This window comes from Syngnathus leptorhynchus, chromosome 9 (genome assembly GCF_054491065.1).
Source record: "Syngnathus leptorhynchus isolate UIUO chromosome 9, UIUO_Slep, whole genome shotgun sequence".
In the NCBI taxonomy this organism is placed as follows: domain Eukaryota; kingdom Metazoa; phylum Chordata; class Actinopteri; order Syngnathiformes; family Syngnathidae; genus Syngnathus; species Syngnathus leptorhynchus.
This window is the reverse complement of record NC_141203.1, coordinates 10817829-10839011: the sequence shown is the minus strand read 5'-3', so window position 1 is coordinate 10839011 and position 21183 is coordinate 10817829. Positions and strand designations below refer to the sequence as shown.

The 21183-nt window shown below is 40.0% G+C and overlaps 2 protein-coding genes across 3 annotated transcripts; both read right to left on the bottom strand.

Annotated features, from left to right (window-relative positions):
- Positions 1–1597: 1597 nt before the first annotated feature.
- lnpa (limb and neural patterns a) lies at positions 1598–7293 on the bottom strand. 2 transcript variants are annotated; one of them, XM_085921083.1, is made up of 13 exons: positions 7131–7281; positions 6573–6658; positions 6454–6495; positions 5494–5681; positions 5354–5412; positions 5238–5278; positions 4565–4648; positions 4416–4467; positions 4133–4342; positions 3109–3214; positions 2893–2963; positions 2444–2596; positions 1598–2303 (listed from the first exon to the last, which is right to left on the bottom strand). In XM_085921083.1, the coding sequence occupies exons 2-13, from the start codon at positions 6597–6599 to the stop codon at positions 2164–2166; spliced, it is 1173 nt and encodes a 390-aa protein (XP_085777209.1). In that variant the 5' UTR covers positions 6600–6658; positions 7131–7281; the 3' UTR covers positions 1598–2163. The 2 variants fall into 2 exon arrangements, with proteins under 2 accessions (XP_085777209.1, XP_085777210.1); XM_085921084.1 differs by lacking the exons at positions 1598–2303; positions 2444–2596 and adding an exon at positions 2616–2819 and having other exon boundaries at positions 7131–7293.
- A 5712-nt stretch (positions 7294–13005) lies between these two features.
- Positions 13006–14988, bottom strand: evx2 (even-skipped homeobox 2). The gene is made up of 3 exons (XM_085920903.1): positions 14595–14988; positions 14242–14477; positions 13006–13626 (listed from the first exon to the last, which is right to left on the bottom strand). The coding sequence occupies exons 1-3, from the start codon at positions 14986–14988 to the stop codon at positions 13006–13008; spliced, it is 1251 nt and encodes a 416-aa protein (XP_085777029.1).
- Between the last annotated feature and the right edge of the window lie 6195 nt (positions 14989–21183).

Here is a 21183-nt window from a genome sequence, read left to right as displayed (position 1 = left end):
GGACAGCTCCACTGTGGCTTTTTCATCGCTTGTACAAAATTACCTCGGCACCGGGGTTTGGTATTTCATCAGTCATTTGATTCCAGTGTGAGAACGTTCGCGTTGACGTGACAGAAATGTTGATTCGAGAGGTTTTGAGTGTATCTCTTCTTTATCATCTCACAGTCACAGATGATTTGAATATCCTTCATTTCTAATGACATCATGTCCAGAGCATTATGACCACCTAAGATCCAACACAAGAGCTGTATCAAATATTCTGCCCGTATAAAGATTCGGAATATAGTGGCAAGTTTAATTTGTTCCTTGAACATGCTTGGAACGCAAAACAATTGTATCTAAAATCGTCTTTTCCTTGTGAAATGAATGAAAATGCCAGAAAGTTGTATGTTAGCATTAGCATTAAGATGGCGGATTCAAGGCTAAGCTAAGCTAAGGTTGTTTTTAAATACACGTTTTGTTTAATTGGACCATAAACTTCAACTGAGAGTGGCAATAAACAGCTTAAAATCTGTTTTTTTTTATTATTATTCTATCTAACAATGTTGCCATTGTACAAATATATAAAAAAAAGAGTTGGTGACATTCCTAGCTTGAACGATGCGAAGGCCCTAAGAGTGAATTCATAATTCATAAACCATCATGACATCAACAACCGCAACTATTGACTTAACCGCAGAAGATACTCAATTTTAATAAGGATTTGAGATGATGGAATATTTCTTTAAATTTTAAACTTCTGAATTTTGGACATGATGAAAATACGTGGAGGGCCGTTTTAAATATATTCCTCGCTGCATGATTACATTTTTATAATATTGGTTTTAGTTGAAAACTGATCTTTTGATTGAGCAACAAACATCTTCACCCTAAACCCAAAACAGACAATAATTTCGGTCACTGTCGCAGAGCACTAAAAAAAAAAAAACACTCATGCACATGTGCAGCCTGCGCATGGCGGAACAAGCTCCCAGTGGTGTGAAAACATCCAAACATTGTCCTATTGATGTCCCATTTTTTTTTCACCCCCGTTCAACTCTTGTCAGAGGTCAACCCCAAACAGCATGCGGTGGAATCAGGCGTTACTGTGGATGTCACATTGATGCATTACAAGGCCCCGGAGGTCACGTCTCTGTAAACATACATTATCAAAACCCATAGAAGATGCGACGCGTTGACCTCTCTCTCCGTAGTTTACAGTGCGTGTTGAGGGAAAGAGGGTCAGGCGGTGGCAGCGGAGCAACTTTGGAGCTGCAATGACTTTCTGGTTTGCAAATGAAGAGGGTCAAGCAATCAAGAGTGGTCGGGCTCCATGTCAACGCTATTATGCTACGCTGTCTGAAATGATCAATGAGCAAAAAAAGAAATGATCACAAGATAAAATTGGACAGCTAATGAAAATTGACTGTTGAAACATCGGCGGTGGGGGAACCTAAATAGGTCGGCAATTTGTAAATCCCGACGCACGTGCGGAATACATGAGAGTTAATGTGATCACGACTATTTCATCTTTCTCGCAGTCAATAACAGTCTTGCTAGCAAGAAGCGCCTCGATATGTACATTTTGAGAAGAATGCTTAAAACTTTGGTTTCATGTTCTCAAAAATTTATTTTCATATTATTTACACTTAAACTGACACATTCACAGCAAACACACATCCATTCACTTGAGTGAAAACATTTAAAGAGATTGTCAAAATGTAAATAGGTTACATCAAGAGGAAGCCATTTAAAATGTAAAAGGCACATCCAGCGGGTGCGCAATAGCAACCATAGTCTCCCTTCCCCTCTTTGTGGAAATAAATACATATTGCAAGTGCTTTCTATTGTACCGTCGCGTGTAAACATGGTTGCACCACTTTGCCGCAACATGGCTAAGGCACAGCAGTAAATGGACTTTATAAATAAAAAATGCGTTCCAGAAACACTTTTCTATTAAGACGTGACGTCAACGACGGAGGTAAACATGTCTAAATCCAGCTTGACAAAACGACGGAAGCTCCCGACAACTGCTTGGTGAAGAGTTTCCTACCACACGCGCTACGATAAAAAGGTTCGCCAAAGCGAAAGGCCGAGTAGAGTAAAACCCGGCGGGTTACTGTGCTACTCCGGAGTACGGCCTTTCTCTTTCAATCGGTTTCGGCAAAGTTCCAGATGATTTCTTTACTCCACATCCATGGCAGACAAATCCTGCTCTCCATCTGATTTCTCAGAGGGCTCGTCTTGGGATTTGGGAGTGCTTTCGGGTTCGGACTCAGGACTGGACCCCGGCGGGGTCGGGGGGGTTGTATGATGTATGTCCCCTGCTCGTGAAACAGAAAAAGCATCTTTTAGATTTTATCCATTGTGGCAAATCCGTATGACGAGATTACAATGTCTGAATTAAAATAATTGTTTGGCCCGAGATTTTGGTCTGAGTCATATATGTGCATTGCGTGGGTACCTTTAAGAGGTTGAGGGGAGTCTCCATCGGCAGTGGATGATGAGGGTGCCTCGGAAGACATCTTGAGCTCACCGGTGACCTCGGGAAGTCTGGGTGCTTGAGGTCTGCTCTTCCTTGCAGGGTTGAGGAAATAACAATATGCGCAGCGGAAGGCTGAGACAAATAAAACAACACGTGAATGCCATCTCACAAACAGACAGATACATGAATGTGAGCCAATTTAGTTTTGTTTTTTTATAAAGGCCCGAGATGCATAAACGCACAAGATTGATGCGCAGCGTCGGTTTGCATATTCAATCTTGGTGCGAATTTGTTCGCAGGGGTCGGCGGTGTTGGAGGCGTTTAAAAACCGCATGATATACTGCGCTGCCAAGTTCTAGAGGGCAAATGGAGGCACAACATTTCAGGGGGGGGGGGGGGACGACGACTGACGAAGAGCTCAGGCTTACCGACGTATTCAAATTCCTCTTTTAACGCCATGCCATTGTGGGACACACACTGCTGGCATATCAGAGCGAATCTGAGGGAGGAATAGAAGAGAAAAAAAAAAAAGGTCATTGGTCAGTAATAGAAAACAGTCCCCAAAACAATATTTGATAAATAACACAATAAAAAAAAATACTAAAGTATGTAATGCCAATGTATACAAGATTTATGACATTGACCTGTTTTGTGGGCCATCTCCAACAAGGTACTCCAGGACTCTGTCCATAGCCCCCCTGTTTCTTGGTAGTACTGGTCTGGCCAGGGGCGGACCCGGCGGGTGCATCCCTTTACAAACAAACCCTTTATGCCATCACGGATATCAAACACGAGCTTCGGAAAAGAAAGATGAAACATTTTGCAAAACTCCTTGCCGTTAATGACTCGCCATCTCCCTCGCAACGCACGTCCGGATCCCCCCCCCCCACGGCGTCGGAGAGTAGTAATTAATATAATCTAACATCAAGAGCAATCATAGGAAGATGACTGGTCATTTCGCTGAGACTTGGCAGCGTCTCAGTACCCCGCTGCTTATTAATTCGTCGACATATGGAAACTCTGCGGCGACTCTGTGTATCAAATTGCTTTTCACTTTCAATTTTCGGCAGAAGCAGGTGATAGCGAGCGGTGTAAAACGTTTGTGAGGTTGTTGCCGATGCCAAAGGCAATTTTTGCCAAGAAGACATTTAACTGAGATTCCGTCGCCATTGCCCAGAGAACAAACGGCGCTCCGGCTAATTAATCATAGTTAATGTAATCCTGCTTCGTGCATTGCTCGCAGTTGGCATTCCACATGGCAATTACGGCTCGCCGCTCCCTCTTGAAGCACATTTCCTTTACTGTTTGCACCCATTTGCTTCTTCCATTGAGTGTTTATAGGCCAGAAATAATTTATATTGAATAGTCAGCGCCTCTATACGGGATACACAGATGTCTCTATAGAAAGTTTTATTTTTTATTTAATCTTTAAAAAAAAAAAAAAGGCAGCCAACTAATGAGCCAGCACTTTCTACACACAAAAGCACTTTTTAAAATTTCACTTTGTATGAGAAATGTTTACTCTGAGTAATGATTTAAGACAGTAAGGTATGGAACTTGAGCAACTGGGGAGAGAGAACCAGGAAGAGTAAATCGAGCTTTAATCGGCCACATTATGATGTGGTTTCCCTCCCCCCCCTCCCTCCCTCACCCATGGAGGTAACTCACCAAATCCTGGAGCAGGTGTTCCAGGGGTCATGGTCTTTCTCATCAAGCTCTCCTGAGCGGCCGCGGCCGACAGGACCCTCTCTGGGGGTCCTCCCGGAGCCGAGTGGGACAATCGTCCGGGCCCGCTGGAAAGAGGTGGGCGGCCCGCGACGCCGCTGTCAGGATTGGCCGCCGCCGGGGTTTTCGGGATGACATTACGCTGGCGGAGCTCTGACAAAAAGGAGAAAGTGTCGGTGAGGTTAAGCGAAGCAGAGGAAAGTGAGTTGTTATTACTCGTGACTACCTTGGCCTGCTTTTGGCGTCATCTGGGGTCCGAGCGGAGTCGATTCAAGTTCCTTTGTAAAAGAAAAAAAAAAAACTCTCAGTTGGACGCATGAAACAATTCGACCCCCATTAGGATTGACTTTGCTCAAAACAAAACAGTTTGCTCACAATTGTCCGCTTGGAATCGGGATCAAATCTTTCCAGAATCATCTTTGCATTCTTATACGTCTCCGTTTCCATAACTTCTGCGAGCTGAAACGAGAAGTGCGTGGTGAAAAACGCTGTATATTCATTTAACGATCATCTAATATCTAATTATCCAGCTGTAATAAACTGCACCTACCGTGACATTAGAAGTGACGCAAAGCGCATATCTTCATTTACAGCAAATACTTAACATTTCTACATGTTTACACGTAATATGAAGAATAATTACATTCACTACTTCGATAATGGAGATGGTGAAAATCCATCAGCCCTAATTATTGAAAGTTATTAGAGCCGACAGAGGATGACAAGTCATTTCTCAGATTTATTTCGTTGCGACGCCGCATGCTATTAATTACTGTGACATTAGCAGAGTAGTTTATTGGGTTAAGTCAACGCAATGCCATCTGCACGCAACCTTGATTAACAAATACAAAGCGCTGATAGGATCGATAAGAGTGATAATGAAAGGTTCCGACATGAGAAGTTGTTCGAGTCATTCAAAAGCGCTGCGATGTGAAATGCGCTAGAAAATAAATTTTAAAAAATGCCCCCCCCCCCCTTACATTTCTCTATTTTTAGAAAGAAAATGGACAATAAACAACAATATAGAGCAACTCAATTGATAACTTACTATTTTCTTCTTTTGCACTTTAAGCGTCTCCAGTTTTTCATCTGAAAAAAAAAAGGGATCAATCAAATTAAGCCTAATTTCATTTAAAATTGTACCAAGAGTCTAAAGTCTCATACTATTCTTTTCAAATCTTCGTGAAAATATGACTATCAGGAGTTTTCGAAGCAACCACACTCTGAAAAACAAATAGGAAGACATTGATTAGCTTGGCGTCTGTGACATTTCATTCAAGGCTGATTAGGTATACTATACTTACAATAAAGGAAAGATGACAAAGGGAAGAGCGAGAATAAAGCGCCCCATGAGCTGTTCCGGTAGGTACCAGCAGTACACCACTATGCAGGTGATGAGGTAGAGAAGCGCAGAGTACATAAGCAGTCGGCCAAGCCAGATCTTCAGCTGCCTTTGGTATTTTTCACCGTGCTCCTCATAAAGATGAATGTCCTGGAAGAAGACAATGCTGATGTTAAGTGGAAAAATATATCACAGAATATTTTGGGGATTAATTATCACTACTTTATTTCCCGAATAGTTTAAATGAGGTCATGGGTCAAACGTATTGATTTTATCGTCAAAGCCAAGCTGACTTATTTGACATTGTGTTATAAGACATCAACTGAAGCCAGCGTCTTTTATAGACCCACACGATATTCCTTCGTGCACCCCTTCTAAGTTTCGGTCACCCAATCTACAAATAGCTAATGACGTAAATGTACTCCGCTCGAACATGTGCGTCTGTCACTCTCGAACCAGCGCGTTACATCCTCCCAATCCGATGTTGTAACAGGACGAAGATGTTGCGTAACGACAGACCGCAAATAAAAAAAACAACGAAATAATCTTTTTGCAGTAGGAGATAGGATGTTTTTCTAACGAGATGTTTTGTTGCTACTTGACCTGAGCAATGTCAAGTGCTCCAAGGAGAGAGGGCTGAAAATAGCCTCCCAGCTTAACTGTAGTGGCGCACTAAAGCCCCGTCAGTCCTCAAATGAGGAAGTCTTTTCGATACGCAAGGATTTATTTGGACTACACGTCTATTACTCATTTCAGCTTTCTTTTGACAGCACCTGAAGCTTTACAATTGTCATAAAAACTGTCACACCTGATGGCTTGCCTCATAGCGCCCACTGAGCCAATTAAACGATACACTGAATGTATTTGTGGAAAATAAGTAATGCATTCTATACAATTAAAATGCATTTGTTTTAAAGCATACCTTATCTAGTCCTTCCAAAATCTCCACAGTGGAAGGTTTGGCCTGCAAGGGAGAATAAAAGGAATCAATTAAAGTGGGTAAAATGAAGTTAAAACATTCAGTTTGAAATAAAAACACACCCTCCACCGAGAGATGGCAGCCCCCATAGTGGTGAAAGGAGATTGGAGCCTCTTTCGAAATGTTTTCAATGTTTGACGTCTTCCACCTGTGGACATAAAGCGGCAATGTTTCACTCAACGAGACAAAGGGAAACTAAAAGCCAGTCACTCGAAGTGAATGGTTTCAAACTCCTTAACATCTGAAAATAGTCGAAAGACTTTCAACTTTCAACAGGAGCACCCCCCCGGTTAGCGTCTTGCTAACAGCTAGCATAAAAAAGTGCACATCGCGTGTGGCGTTTCATTTCTTTTCCAATGCAGGACATCAAGTCCATTGCTACTCTAACGTTGAACCTCGAATAAGACGTCAGTTGTGCTTTTAAATAACTTTAATCCACTTTCCCGACAAGTGTTAGCTTCCCGAGCTAACTTTGGCTAGCGAGCGAGTGGATGCTAACACAATGTATTTCATTGATGCTACATCTTCCAAGCTATTCAACCGACGGACACTTTGGAATGGGAGCAAACGTGTACCAGCCGAATTGAGGGATTAAAATAAAATTTAAAAAAAGTACATACCTTGAGTTGATCTTGACTGGTTGGACTGTTCTGTGTCTTGTCCTGACTGTCGGCAGCTCTCCTGGTTTAGATGGTATCAAACTTAGGGGGCGTGTCCCGTTTCAACATCCAAAAAACATCGAACATTTCTTCTGTGATGGACTTAGATCAACTAAACACAACCAGAAGCACTGACCTACATTTACAATCTTAACATTATGAAACAACTTTGTCCATTTTGCATATCATTTCAAATCCATAAACAAATATTGGGCTACTAATGAGCGTGTGTACCCACAACAAAGACATATCTGCCACTTAGTGGCGATTGATGATATTACAACTTAAAGTAACAGTTAACCCTGCATGTTCAAATTCAACTTTTAAAATGACAAACATGGTCAGATTAAGGGTACAGTATTTACAAGCAATGCTGTTTTGAAACATTTCGTTTCAATTCAATAGTTTGTGCAACATTTGGCATGGCACTGTGACAAATCTGTTGTTTGAGTTCTCCATTATTCTTTATTTAAATATACTGTATATTCAGTCCGTCAGTGTGTATTAAAGATAACACCACATCTGTTACAGTTAATGACACACTATGGCGCTTTTTTTTTAATTTATTTCGCTTCAAAGATGTCGGCAGTTCCACAAGAAATTGCCTGTTCATGTCTTTTGAAATCCCCAAGCATAACACTACATAATTTATATGTACCCCAAAAAAAAAATGAAAATCTAAAGCATATAGACCTCATCTGAGGAATATTAATTTGTTGCACCACCGTTACCATATGCACAGCAAAGAAACTGTGGAAGAATTAATCGTTAACCCAATAAAAGCAATTTCCAAAGATAATTGAGAACACGTTTCGATACATATGCATGAAAAAAAATCCCGTGCGCAACACGCTCGCAGCCTCCAGTAAATTGATTGAGGGGATGACCCGTTATATTAAATGTTATTTGAGAACCATCAAAAGGCACAAAATTGCAATTTGCCCAGCTTGTATCAGAATTAAAAGCCCATTCATCATGATTATGACTTGATAAGCTAATTTAACCGTTTCGCTCCGTCTTAATGAGCTATAGTTGAATTAATGCCATGTAATATATGAAGGTAACATTTGAACAGAAGCAATGATTTGAGACAAACAGAGCAGAAACTACTTTAGGAGCGTAATGGCGGCATAAATCTCATTAAGCTCTCGTCTTCCGCTCACGTTTGGGGAACATTTTAAAGCATTAAATGAGATCTTATAGGTGTTGGAAGCTACCTGATAGTCTGAGGCTGTAACAGCTGTGCCGTGTGATGCAAATATTGCACCAAATGAGAGAAAAATACGATCGGCTTTACTTGGCTTTGGATGGAATAATAAGGAACAAGACAACTAAATTGGTCCTCATTTACCATCTGTATTTATGAACTCGTTTGTTTTGAAGTCTCTTTAACAGCATTTTGAAGAATAATCTACCGATGTGTGTTTTCGTAACGGTAAAAGATCGGTTTAAAGCCTTTTGTGCCACTTTCACACTTAGTGACCTTATGATCTATTTTTTTCTTAACCCTGCGGAAGAAAAAAACAGTCTTAAACTTTACACACGGATCTACTTTATCAAAAGGTCCAAACAATTCTGCAGTTGAAGATTTTTTCACAGATCAAAATACATGTTTCTTAGGACAGAATAGAGTAAATCAAAAACATGAAATGCGTGGTGTCTTGACAATTGCTATGATATTTTGCATTTTGTGCTAGCATTAAGCTATAGAGCAAATTTTTCTACAGCAAAGTTTGGTTTAATGAGAAACTTCAATTAGGGGTGGCAATAAACACATTGTAGTCTTTTTTTTTTTTATATATATATATATATATATATATATATATATATATATATATATATATATATATATATATATATATATATATATATATATATATATATATATATATATATATATATATATATATATATATATATATATATATATAATTCTTGTCTATCTGCCAAACTGTGTTGTTGTTTTTTGGCTTTTTTTTGCCCCAGCAATTTTAAGCCTGTATCCAGTGAATGAGTTTGGAAACAAGCCAACATATTCATTTTTTTTCTTGCATAATTAATGAACAAAATAGGATCTAGTGGGGCACTGCCCCTCCTGTCCCCCCCCCCCCCCCATACATCCACTCCACTATGTGGCATGCCGACTTCCACAGGTGTGAACTTCCATTTCCGAAAAAAGGAACCACAGCCATATTAGTATTTTTGGCCACAATAACACTTGCTCATGTTGCGGTTCCACCTTCAACGCGTTTTGGCCCCGCTTGCTCCCTGTAGTTTACCCTCCACTCCATACCCCCCCCCCTCCCTCTTTTTTTTTTTTTTTTGTCCTCCCGCAGCAGCTGTCACCCTGCATTACTCGCAGTCAGCTAAATGAAACATTATTCTAAACATATGCATCGTAATCAGTCCGGTCACACTTACAAGAACACGCGTTAATAAGGCAATCAATCACAGTGGAACAAGCGAGTTGTGCAGTAACAGCTCATAAACAGTGTGTAATGAAGAATTGGAGGTGAGCGTGACACGGCGCTGATCAGATAATCAATGTCAAAGACGCGATGAATGTCAGTAAACGCACTTTTCATGTGCTTTTCTATCAAATCCTCTCAATTTACAACAAGCCGTTCAATTACCCTGAAAATACAGGCAATTACGTGGCAAGCCTGATTGGACAGTAGGGGCCGCATCATCGATCCTCGCGCCTTTCTATATCTCCACTGTGTGGACATTTCATTTGGGTTTTCTATTAGCACCCAAATAAAGCCGAATATAGTAGAATATTAAACAAGCAAGAGATTTATCCCCGTGGCATAAAAAAAAAAAAAAAACATTCAGTGAAGGTGACAGGCACTCGACGTTGTTATGACGCCCCCCCCTCCAGCCCCCCACTTCTCTTCTTCTCGGTGGATGCAGAACTAATGGCGTTATTGTGGCCAGTGTTGCCCCCCCCCCCCCCTTTCAATCTATCATAATGCAAGGCTCGCTTTAAAGCGCCAGGAAACACGGCGATACATCACGCCCATGTTTGCAGCCCCCTAATCTTGCTTCTTTAATGGCCATGTTTGAAAAAAATATATATTTTTTTCAAGTCCCCGGGGGCCATTCTGGTGCATGTTGTGCGTATATTTGAACCCAGCGCAATTAACGACAGGATCAGCCAGTTTCATTTAGAGGTAATGTACAAATAATGGTAAATGATAGTGCTGGAGTGACCTCTCATAGAAGACCCCCCCCCCCCCTCTCCCAGCCCCCCTTTCCAACATTTGCATGCATTTTTAATTAACAGTGCGATGGAACTGTGTCACAACATGCAAACACACCGAGAGCTGTAAATAAAATATTTTATGCAGTCTATCGTAAAGACGTGGAAGTGTGTCAACATTTTCTATTTATTTTTTTCCCCCAAGAACAAACACGATCAATAAATAACAGGATTTACATTTCATATTGCACATTTTTTTTCCAAGTTAAAATATTTAAATCCATACAGTCAGTTATTTTAAATACAATGATAGTTAGACCCCAGAAGGTAAAAAGGTCGATATTATAGTCAGTGCTCGTTTACCAATCCTTGAGTGGACTGTGAAAGTAAAAAATAATGAAAATAAAAATAACAAATTATCGAGTCTTTTTGTAATTTTGCACAAAAATGCTGATTTTAGGGGGCAATTGTTGTGGTTGGCTCACATCCAGTGTTTTCAACATTAACAACATTCAGAAAGTCACACGTAAGAAAAAAAACATCCACATTAAGGAAGCATTTCTCTTCCTCAATAACTTAACCATTTGCAAAATAGTCCATAATTTACAATTCACGTTGTAAAATGAATAAATCGATGATGTCCCACATATTGGAACGAATAAAATAGTACAGATGAATTTGTCGCAATTGTATGAGTGTGCTGAGGATCTCCCCGCTCTGAAAAAAATGTGTTTGATGCAACGGCCTCGTCTGTAAATAAACAATGAATCGTTTGGTTTCCATTTCTGCAAAAAAAACAACAACCGTGGGGCTTCCTTTCTGCTTGTATTTTTGGCCATCATATTTGCAAGCCTTCATCGGTGACTTATTAACCATATATACAGAGTTTCCTTTGTCTTCGCCTTGGCTCTTTTGTATGTCTAATGACTTCCCTGCGCGGGTTGTTAGGACTTGACAGCGGGTCTCCAAACGAGCCCGTTGCCTCGCAGCCGCCTATTCAAAAAGGAAGCTCCCATCTAGGGTGCATGATTGGCAATTTTTGTCATCATCCTCGCATTATTAAGAGAGGAATTGACAAGAAAGAGGCGATGCAAAATGACGCGCCTGCCTGCAAGCTGATTAGGAGGGTCCCCGCAGAGCAGAGCAGAGCAGAGCAGAGGTGCCGCTGCTTCTGCTGCAAACATTGCCCGCCTGCTGCCAAACATTGCCGCCTACCCGCGTCCGCATTTTGTGAAAAGATGTTTTGGACAGTTGTGGAAAATGCAGAATTGGTGAAGTATTGCAAAATAAAAAAATAGCATCACGGTTCCGATGCAACTGGAGAGTTGGCAAAAGTGAAATAAGTTGGATCGATATAAAATGATTTTGGGACTGTGATTGAAGCCTCTAAATGAAAAGGCTTGATAAGTTGATGGCTTATAGACTTTTTTTTTTTTCAACGTAAAATAAACAATCAGATGTAGTTGACCTTAAAATGTGCGTGTTAATTTGGAGTTCGTACCGTTTGGGGAATATTATAGATGCAAAAAGGGGTCGAAAATAATTGTAGCGTAAGGACACAATAAATGTCTTTTTTAAAAATTAATTATTTAAAATGAAATGCAAGGTGGCTCAAAATTAATGACATTTAGAGATTAATATAAAAATTGTCTTAAAAATATATTAAATCATTACCCAAAATGGACTTTAAATTTTGCAAAGTTAAATCTTACTAAATGACCAAAAAGTGTCACGTAATGCAGAGACAGGAATATTTAGAAAACTGCATCGAAATGTAAACAACGATTGAGTCTTAATATTGTTTTCTGATTGGTCGACATTTTGAAATAAAATCTAACATTGCGTAAAAATGACTCTTAATTGGGGGATGTTGTCACCTGCAAGAATGACTGACACCATTTATTGGGGGCTTTTTAGGTGTAACAAAAAAATTAGTGGCAAGCAGACAGGCAAGTGTGTCTGTTTGTCTCGTATGAGTGTGTGTCATTTTTTTTCATAAGGTTTGATCCCGGAAGTGTCTTTAAATGACTACCATTAGTCCATTATAAAATGCTTTGGAACAACTTCTATACTTAATGAAACTTAAAAAATGAAATGAAATGAAAAAAAAATTAGCCTATGTGACTTAAGCTGGGCAAAGAAGCAAATATGTTTTTTTTTTTTAAAGTTTGCATCTTAAAATCAATGTTAATTGACTGAAATTTGTCCATAAGGGGGGGGGGGGGGGGGGGGGGGAGCTTTTTAACGACATGCAGGTTTAATAAATTAAATGTTCAGTGCAACAAATCTGTTGAATTTTAACTTAAAAATATTAGAATTGTTGGGATCCAGACATTGTTGACAACAATTGAGCATTTTAACATTTTGTTCTCAAGAATCTGCTTCAAATTTTAAAAATATGAGGCATCACTTCATTGGTAATTGTTGGACTTTTAGGGAAGTGGAAATTGTTTTGTTTTTTTATGTTTAGAAAAGTGAATTTGCCATTATTGTAATTGTCTAACGTTGGTCGTTTAGCTTTTTAACGAGTTCCAGTCACAATCATCCGATTTTCAAAACAATCAAATAAACAGAAGGTGTCAATGTGTTGAAAATAAAGCTGCGGGGGGGGGGGGCATTAAGGGATGCTGACAGTTATCTGTTGAGTGACGTCTCCTCTCGTTGGTCCGGCGAGGGCACGGAGGTTTTGCTCAGCACAGCCGCCGAGTAGGGCAAAAATCCACTCTCGGACCTCTGTCCCGAGGCCGTGCACGTAAAATCGGCGCCGGCTCCGGCGGCCCTGGAGCCGAGCGCACTGGCCGCCTGGCTGCTGTGGCAGCTGAGACACGAGCAGGGCGCGCCGGCCGACGGCGCGCCGACAGCCGCCGCCGCAGCCGCTGCAGCTGCCGCCGCCGACGCGGCCGCCGAGCTGTTGAGGCCCGCCGGTGACTGGTAAAGTCCCGGGTGGCGGAAGCTGCACAGGAGCTCCGGCCGGGAGTAGGGATGCGAGAGGGCGCGGAAGGTGTCGAGGGGCCGGATGGAGGTGGCGAAGGGTGATGACGCGGCGCTCGAGGCGGCTGCGGCCGCCGCCGCCGCCGTCACACCGACGTGCGGGTAGTAGTGCAGGGGCATGTGCGAGTGGAACGGGTACGGGAGGCTCCCCGTGGCTGCCGCATGGGTCATCATGTAGGTGTAGAAGCTGGGGTCCGCCGGGTGGGGCCACGACATGGCCAACCGCTGACGCTTATCCTTCATGCGCCGGTTCTGGAACCACACCTGCCACCAAGAACCAGAAAACATTAAGTTGCTTGTCCCCACATTTTTTTTAATCCATCGTGAATTGACTATTTTTTAAACAACACACCTTCCATAAATTATTCTTGTAAAAAATCTTTAAATTCACCTAGAAACAAGAGTTTTTGCGGACTAAATAATAATAATAATTTATATTTTTTAATTTTGTTTATTAAATCATGATGAATCGAATATAAGGAAATCATGCGAAAATAATAATGACAAAATACAGGAATACAATTCGTGCAACAAAAACCAATTACATTTCATCCTATATTTGTCTATTAATGCAACCCTTAAAAATATCTTCAAGGAATTCATACATTAATTTGTACATTGTTTTTGTGTTTATGATGAATTGACTTAAAAACTGCAACCAGGTAGATAACAATTACTTTCGACTTGTAAATTCATCTCGAATTTACTATTCATGCAATAGGCCTTTTTCCAAAAAGAAAAAACAAATGATTGCAAAAAACGCGAGGAAATAGTCACAACGCATTTAATGATTCATTAAAGTAAAAGAAAAAAAAATCAGCAAAGTGAACGGAAAAAAAATAATTACAGTAATTTCTCCATGCACGTGATTTGCTTTACCTTGATGGTGGTTTCAGGAAGATTGAGAGCGGCGGCCAGTTCGCATCTTCTCGGCCTAGAGACGTAATTTTCCCGGTAAAACTCCTTCTCCAGCCGGCCAATTTGCTCCCTGGTGAAGGCTGTGCGGTACCTCCTGACTTGATCCGCGTTAGAGTTGTTGGACGTCCCCGAGGAGTTTCCGTTTAAACCAGACAAGGAGCTCGAACTTGTATTAGACGAGCCAGAATCAGAATAACCTGAAAAAAAAGAAGAAAATATTGATTTGCACTTTGATCCAATTTCACAGCCTTATTATTATTATTATCATGAAAGAAAAAAAAATCCTACTCAATTGAAATGATTTGTCTTCCTACCTTTGTTGTTTTCCTTGTGCTGGCTTGGCGAGCGATGCGTGGGGCAGCCCACTTCCACATCACTGTTGATGTCCGATTCCTGGGAAACTTCCGAATAAAGGCTCATCTTTTTCCGGCTCTCCGACGACGAAATGTCCGCCGAGGGACTGTGCTCGTTGCCCTGGTGTGACCCGAAAAGGCTGTCGATCTCAAACTTGCCTTTACTCGGCATGTCCACGAGACTCCCGTGCAGGGACGCTGACGTGATTCTCGGGCTGAGTCGTCCTCCGTGATGTGAGTTTTCCAGGGCCTCCAACACGGAATTACCGGCCGAATCGGTGAGCCTCTTGGCGGCCACCGGACTGTGCAGACCCCTCTCCATCAGTATCATCTCCTTTCTTATCCTCTCCATCATCAAAGCGTGTGGGGAGGAGGAGGATGAGGAGGAGGATGAGGAGGGAGGAGGGAGAAAAGTGGTCCTGCCTGGGGATGACTGCGGGAGCTCAATCCGCGTGCAAGTGTCTCTGCGATGTCTCTAAAGCTTTTTATAAGCAACACGCAATAAATGGAAGAAATGGAGGAGAGGGCGCTCAAAATGTTCCTGGCATCCTCCTCGCGCACGCCGCCAATATGTCATATATGCCCCCCTCCCCTAAAAAAAAAAATCTCTGTGCAGTTTGACGCGGCTTCAATGATCATTTATTGTAACAGGTTTATCAGCAAATAAATAGGAGAGGGCTGTCAGTTGATGATGGAGGCGGCCTTCGGTCAGACGAATAATATCCAAGAGGAGAGCAGGAGAGAAGAGGAGGAGGAGTGAGGGCACCCCCTCACAGCTCTTTGGCTCTTTGGCCTCCTGGTTGCTCACACTGACAGTCTGATTAATAAAATGAGCGCTGCAACATTTCCCCCCTTTCATTTAGGAATATTATTATGCTTTGATTCTCTATTGTTTCCCTCCCCTCGCAGCTCCGTAGGCCATCCCCTCCTCTTGCGAGCCTTTATTGCCCCCCCCCCCCCCTTAATTTATTTAGCTTCATTTTTTTGGGGTTGTGCTAATTTTGTTTCTGTAAATCGTCTTTTTTTTTAAAAGCCTTTTTAACGTCCTTACGTGTTATTGCACATTTTGACAACAAAGCAGCTAAAATATGACAATCCTCCCTGCACTTTTTTTTAAATCTCATTTTATATCAACTGTAATTGAATATTTAAAATGTCACTGCTTTATCCTGCGGTCGCATCTTGCAGTGTTTATACAGTAGGTGCCTTATAAGGCATCGTAAAGAACTCTTGTTTCTCCCAAAGACTGTGAAGGAATCATTACAGTCGCTTCGGCGTGCTCTGGCGCCCCCTGCCGGATTTGAAACACCTTATAAGCGTTTCAGATATGCAAATCATGGAGGAGCTTCTGTGACAATGTTAAGTACAATTATCTTTCTAGTTCTTCGCAGCTGCTTTTAAATAATAAAAAAAATAAGACTCTACAGTTGTTTTATAATAATGTGCAAAATATGTACTGGTCTGTTTTTATAACTGAACGGAAAAATATCTTAGCAGACATCAAAGCAAACGAAGAGTCCAAACTTCTACTCATATAATGTTTCAACTGTAGTTAACTATCTAAGAAAAGTATTGAGAAAGTGTTGAGTAACTTTTAAGCACCTAATCATGTGCATTTATGTTAATTTCTGTGAACAGAGGCAGGCAAAACACACACTACACGTGGACTCATTGCCATCTAGTGACCATCAAAAGAATTGCAAGCTTGAAACGTGGTGGAACGTGTTGCAGGCATCGAATTCACGAGTTATTTGCAAAAGAATAAAAAAGTATGCCTTATGTAACTTGTCTTCATTTGAAAATGTTGAAAGAAACTTGCACATCATAATATTTTATTGTTTACATTTCACACAACCTTATTGAAATTGAGGTTTGCGTCATCATGTCAATTGACCAATAACACGAAGACTTTCGTTTCGTTTTTTAAGACACTGCGGGAGGTCTTGATTTTTTTTCCAAAACATTTACAATTGCTTTCTTGCAGGGCGTCTGTGGTCCTGATTACTAGCGTTAGCTTGCCATCTAGTGTACATTTCTTGCAATTACAGTTACCATCCAATAAATAAAGCAGCAGCCTGAAGTGTTGTTTCAAAAGAATTGTCCCAAATTACAATTAATAATCCCAAATGGAAAACTATTGTTGTTGTTGTTATTGTTGTTGCTGTTGTTTCAACTACGAGTTAAAACATGCTCGACTGGGTGTTGAGTCTTACAAATAAATAAGTTCAAATAAGAACATGATGTATGGAGAGAACGACAGACAGACGGATAGAGAGACGGGCAGACAGACAGACGGAGAAACTTGTCGAGCTGGATAGACGAATAAACGGATAGATGGATGGACAGATAAAATGATGGATAGAATGATTTCACTTTGCCTTGGCCATTATGCAGCTTTCTTCTGAATTGACTATTAAAAGTGTGAATTAGTAGCACCTTTAATGGAATACAGTTCTGGGGATACTAAACTGTTATTAATTTAATATGCACAGAAGCTACTTATGCACTGTGCGGAATACAAATGAATAGCGGCGAGAGAATTGCAGCTTTCCTATTGGCTGAAATAATAAAGTGCTGACAGGTCAGTATGGGCGCCAGTTAGTAATTTGTGTTAGCGTGAGCACAGAGAGGCTTCTTCTTCTTCTTCTTCCTCTTTTTATTCATCCAGTAGCTCACTCACTAGAGTTGCGTGCATGCACATATTATGTACTAAAAATAATAATAATTATTTATATATATAAAAAAATTGACCCAATTTACTAGGAAATTATATATATATATATATTTATATATTTTTCACCCAAATTGGGTTGTTTTTAACCCAACATTTGAACATTTTTAAGGATTTATGAAACGGGTTTTGTTCGTCTTACTTTGATTTAGCTGAATCCCTGATTTAAAAAGCTAAAACATTCTATTTGATGGGATCATTCACTGGCCAATATAAATAACATTATCACGACTCATTTTTAAGACACTGCATAAGCGATTAATAATTTTTCAAGGGGTATTTTGAAGTATACAGATTAAAAAAAGAAAAGAAAAATAGTTTTACATGAATAGTGCACTTGGTTGCAGTTTTTCACCCATTAGTGCTTCCACCAATAGCGCCAGTGCGATTTAAATGGTTCCTGCATTAATTCTAAACTATCTGAAGAATACTATTGCGTTTCTCATGAACGACAAACGAAAGAACGTCGCTGTGCAGAGGTGCAATATGGAACCAGGTGTGCCACAATGTAGTAGCAGGATTTTAGATTTTTTTCTTTTCTTTCTATGTTAACTGTTTATCCTTTAACACAATCAGCTTGAATTAGGACGATGTGATTCAAAATAATTCAAGAGCTATATTTGTAAAACTCAATCTATGAGCTGGAATAAAGCCGAATAGAGCAAAGATATTATTTACTGTTACCTTGCTTTAAGTAAAACTAATATTTCGCAGAACAGGCCGGAGCAAGCAAAAAAATAAATAAAAAAATTACGCAGTTGGATTGTGGTCTACTGATATATTCGTACAAATATGTAATTTTAAGAAGTGCAGATTGAAATTTCTTTGATCGTAACGGGACGCGTTCAAAGGAAAATAATCAGAATGTTCTCAAGTATCGCAGTTCTTTGTTCTGCAACAAAATCTCCGGCGTCTTTATAGCTTACCGTATTTGGCTGTACGTATATGGTCATACTGTCACAATATCACGTTCTTGCTTAAAAAAAAAAAAGAAAAGTTTCGCTTCTTTGTTTATATCTTCCCAGCAATTCAGGTCAATGTAATCCACAAAGGAATAATCGGGACAATTCCGATCTTCTTTTATTTTTGATTTGTGTGTGTGTAGTTTCTTCTCCCATCTGGTTCACCAAAAACCGTAAAATAATAACAACTTTTGACTGAAGCTACCATTCTAACTATTTGCTCGATTTTGAACGAATAAGGAGTCGGTGCGCGCGCGCGCGTATGTGTGTGTAGATTTTAACAATACTATGGACTTTACAGTCTGTTGACAGCATGAATTGCATTTAAATGTGTCACCCTTGTAAGGTTAGCCCTTTAAACAAGTCTCAAGTTGGCTTTTTGTAAACCTTTGCACGCCCCCCCCCCCTACACAAGTCTGTAAAAACTCTCTGTAAACCCTTACAATCATATTAAACTCGTGCAAAAAGTTAGTTATGAGAAGGCTAATGTCATTGTTCCATACACAGCAAAAAAAAAAATTGGACAAAGATTGGCGCCAACGGGGACACTTGAAGAGTCTTCGACTTTGAGTTTGTGTGTGTGTGTGCGTGCGTGTGTGTTGCAGACAGACGTGCAGAGCAGCAGAGAACTTGAACGAGAGAAGCAGCATGCATGCAGCACAGGCAGCAAGTTTATTACCAAGGACAATAGTGCAGGGGAGAGTTTCCTTGGCAGGAAACGACATTGCAGCCAAGCGCTTCACACAAAGAGCCGTAAAACAACACAACACTTCTTTACTGTGTTTTCCAGCAAATTTACATTCATTTAAAAATACCTTTTCCTTCATCCAAACTTTTTTTTTCATTTTATAGTGAATTCCCCTGATGCAAACACATCAAATAACATATTTCTTTTCAAGAAATGTATTTTGGTCGTGTTATGTTTAAGCTTGTCTAAGGTCGCAGGAGACGTTCATTTATTCTCATTGGTTTAACAGAAAAACAACGTGTGCATCTGTTTTTCTTATTGACCTTTTTTTCCAGCCCTCTACATTTCTTGGCCCGATCAAGACTTGAACCGGAATGTTGATTGAAAAAGACGAATTTAGCTTCACATATTGGTGATTTCAAAAAAATGAATTGGCTGATTATGTAGTTGTTTACTTATTTTACAAGTATCCCCCCCCCCTTGTTTTGTAACTGCAACACTCGGCATGCGCGACTTGTTTTTGTATTCTCGATTTGCAAAAAAAAACCAAGCATGAGAGTTTCACACATTTATCTTGACTTGATTTCAAATAGGACAAGAACAATCAAATCCAGTGTATCCTGGTTCACAGTGAAGCTAAGCAAGACATTTTCTGCGCTAAATTCTTCATTTATTCTGGTTGTGCGTCATGCAAGCATCAAAATGGTGCGTGACAAGCGAAAAGGCTGCAAGCGGGATATTACTGCAGAATAACTTCATTGTGGGCGACTCATGGTGCACAACGACAGAGATAAAAATCATGATAAGAATAGACAGAAACTGTCTTAAGATGCCACAAACCATATTTTATAATGAGGTCGATACTCTAGATAAAAAAAACAACAACAACAACAACACTACTGGTATGTTCCAATTGCTCGGACGTTTTGGATTTAGTTAGTCACTGGACAAAATGCGTATGTATTGCTTTTCAATGTGCCTTTTTAAATCTATAATGAAACCTAAGTATTGTAAATGTAGTTTTAGGTTGAGTATTCAGGCGCCATCTTAATATTCGTACAAGACAATTGCGTGGTATTAAGGAAGGATGATGCCTCGTGGGGGATTCGGCATTAATAACATTTTTGTGGAGTGCAGTTTTGTCTAAAAAACACACAAATAAATACGCGGGTTGAAGGGAAATGTATTCATGTGGGATATGCGCAAAGTTACCGAAATGACTTTTATTTCCTTTTAGCTTAAAAATGATATAGTTTGGTATGCGTGACCTTTAGATTGCTTTTCGTGGCGAGGATTCACACATCACGTGTGTGGTTTTGTGGAAAAAAATGTTCGGAATGACTTTTGACGTCATTGAAGGCTATTTAAAAATACACAATTGAGTATTACGTCCAAATTATACATGCGAAGTATGTAACTAAGTATACATGTAGGCCCCGTTCAAAAACAAAAAAAACCTCACAGTGCTTTACGCACGGTTTTAAGGAAAAAAATATGGGGATTTGGAATTATTATTTCTTTAGCAATTGTGTGATGTAGTTTGAAAAACTGCAAAAAAGGATTTTGACGTACAAAGAACGACTCACGAAGTGCTCATACGTAGTTTTAGGAAATAATATGGAAAATCCAGTCGTGCACTTTACATACAAATAATCAAGTCATATCAATTCTTAAACAAGTGAAAAGCTCCACGTGGAACATACTAAATGCGGAAGCCATGAATCAAAATGTGTTATTTTAATCTTTGCAATTTTTTTCCTGTCTTATCTTAAAACTGCTGGGTCACAAATAACACAGTTTGGATTAAAAAAAAATTGACCGATCCGCTCAATTTGGGTCAATCTGACCCAATTTTCTGGATCATTTTGTACCAAACAACAATTTTTTTTAGCGAAAACAAACTAAAATGTAGTTGCTTTGTCAAAACACGCCAAAGTTAGATGCATAAAACGTCTGTCAATTTTGACCTATATCGGAATTTTGTTTGTTTTGTTTTACCCAGCTGGTTTGAGGGACATTTGCTTCTTCCTCTTTTTCTTTTTTTTTTTTGGAGCGACCAAAAAAGATGTCCTCGTGTGCATCTCCCAAAGTAAAAGCTCTTGCTCCTGTCATAGAAGCTTTACGGTCATTTTATGGCCATAAATCAATTGAAAGGTGAAAATGGATGAA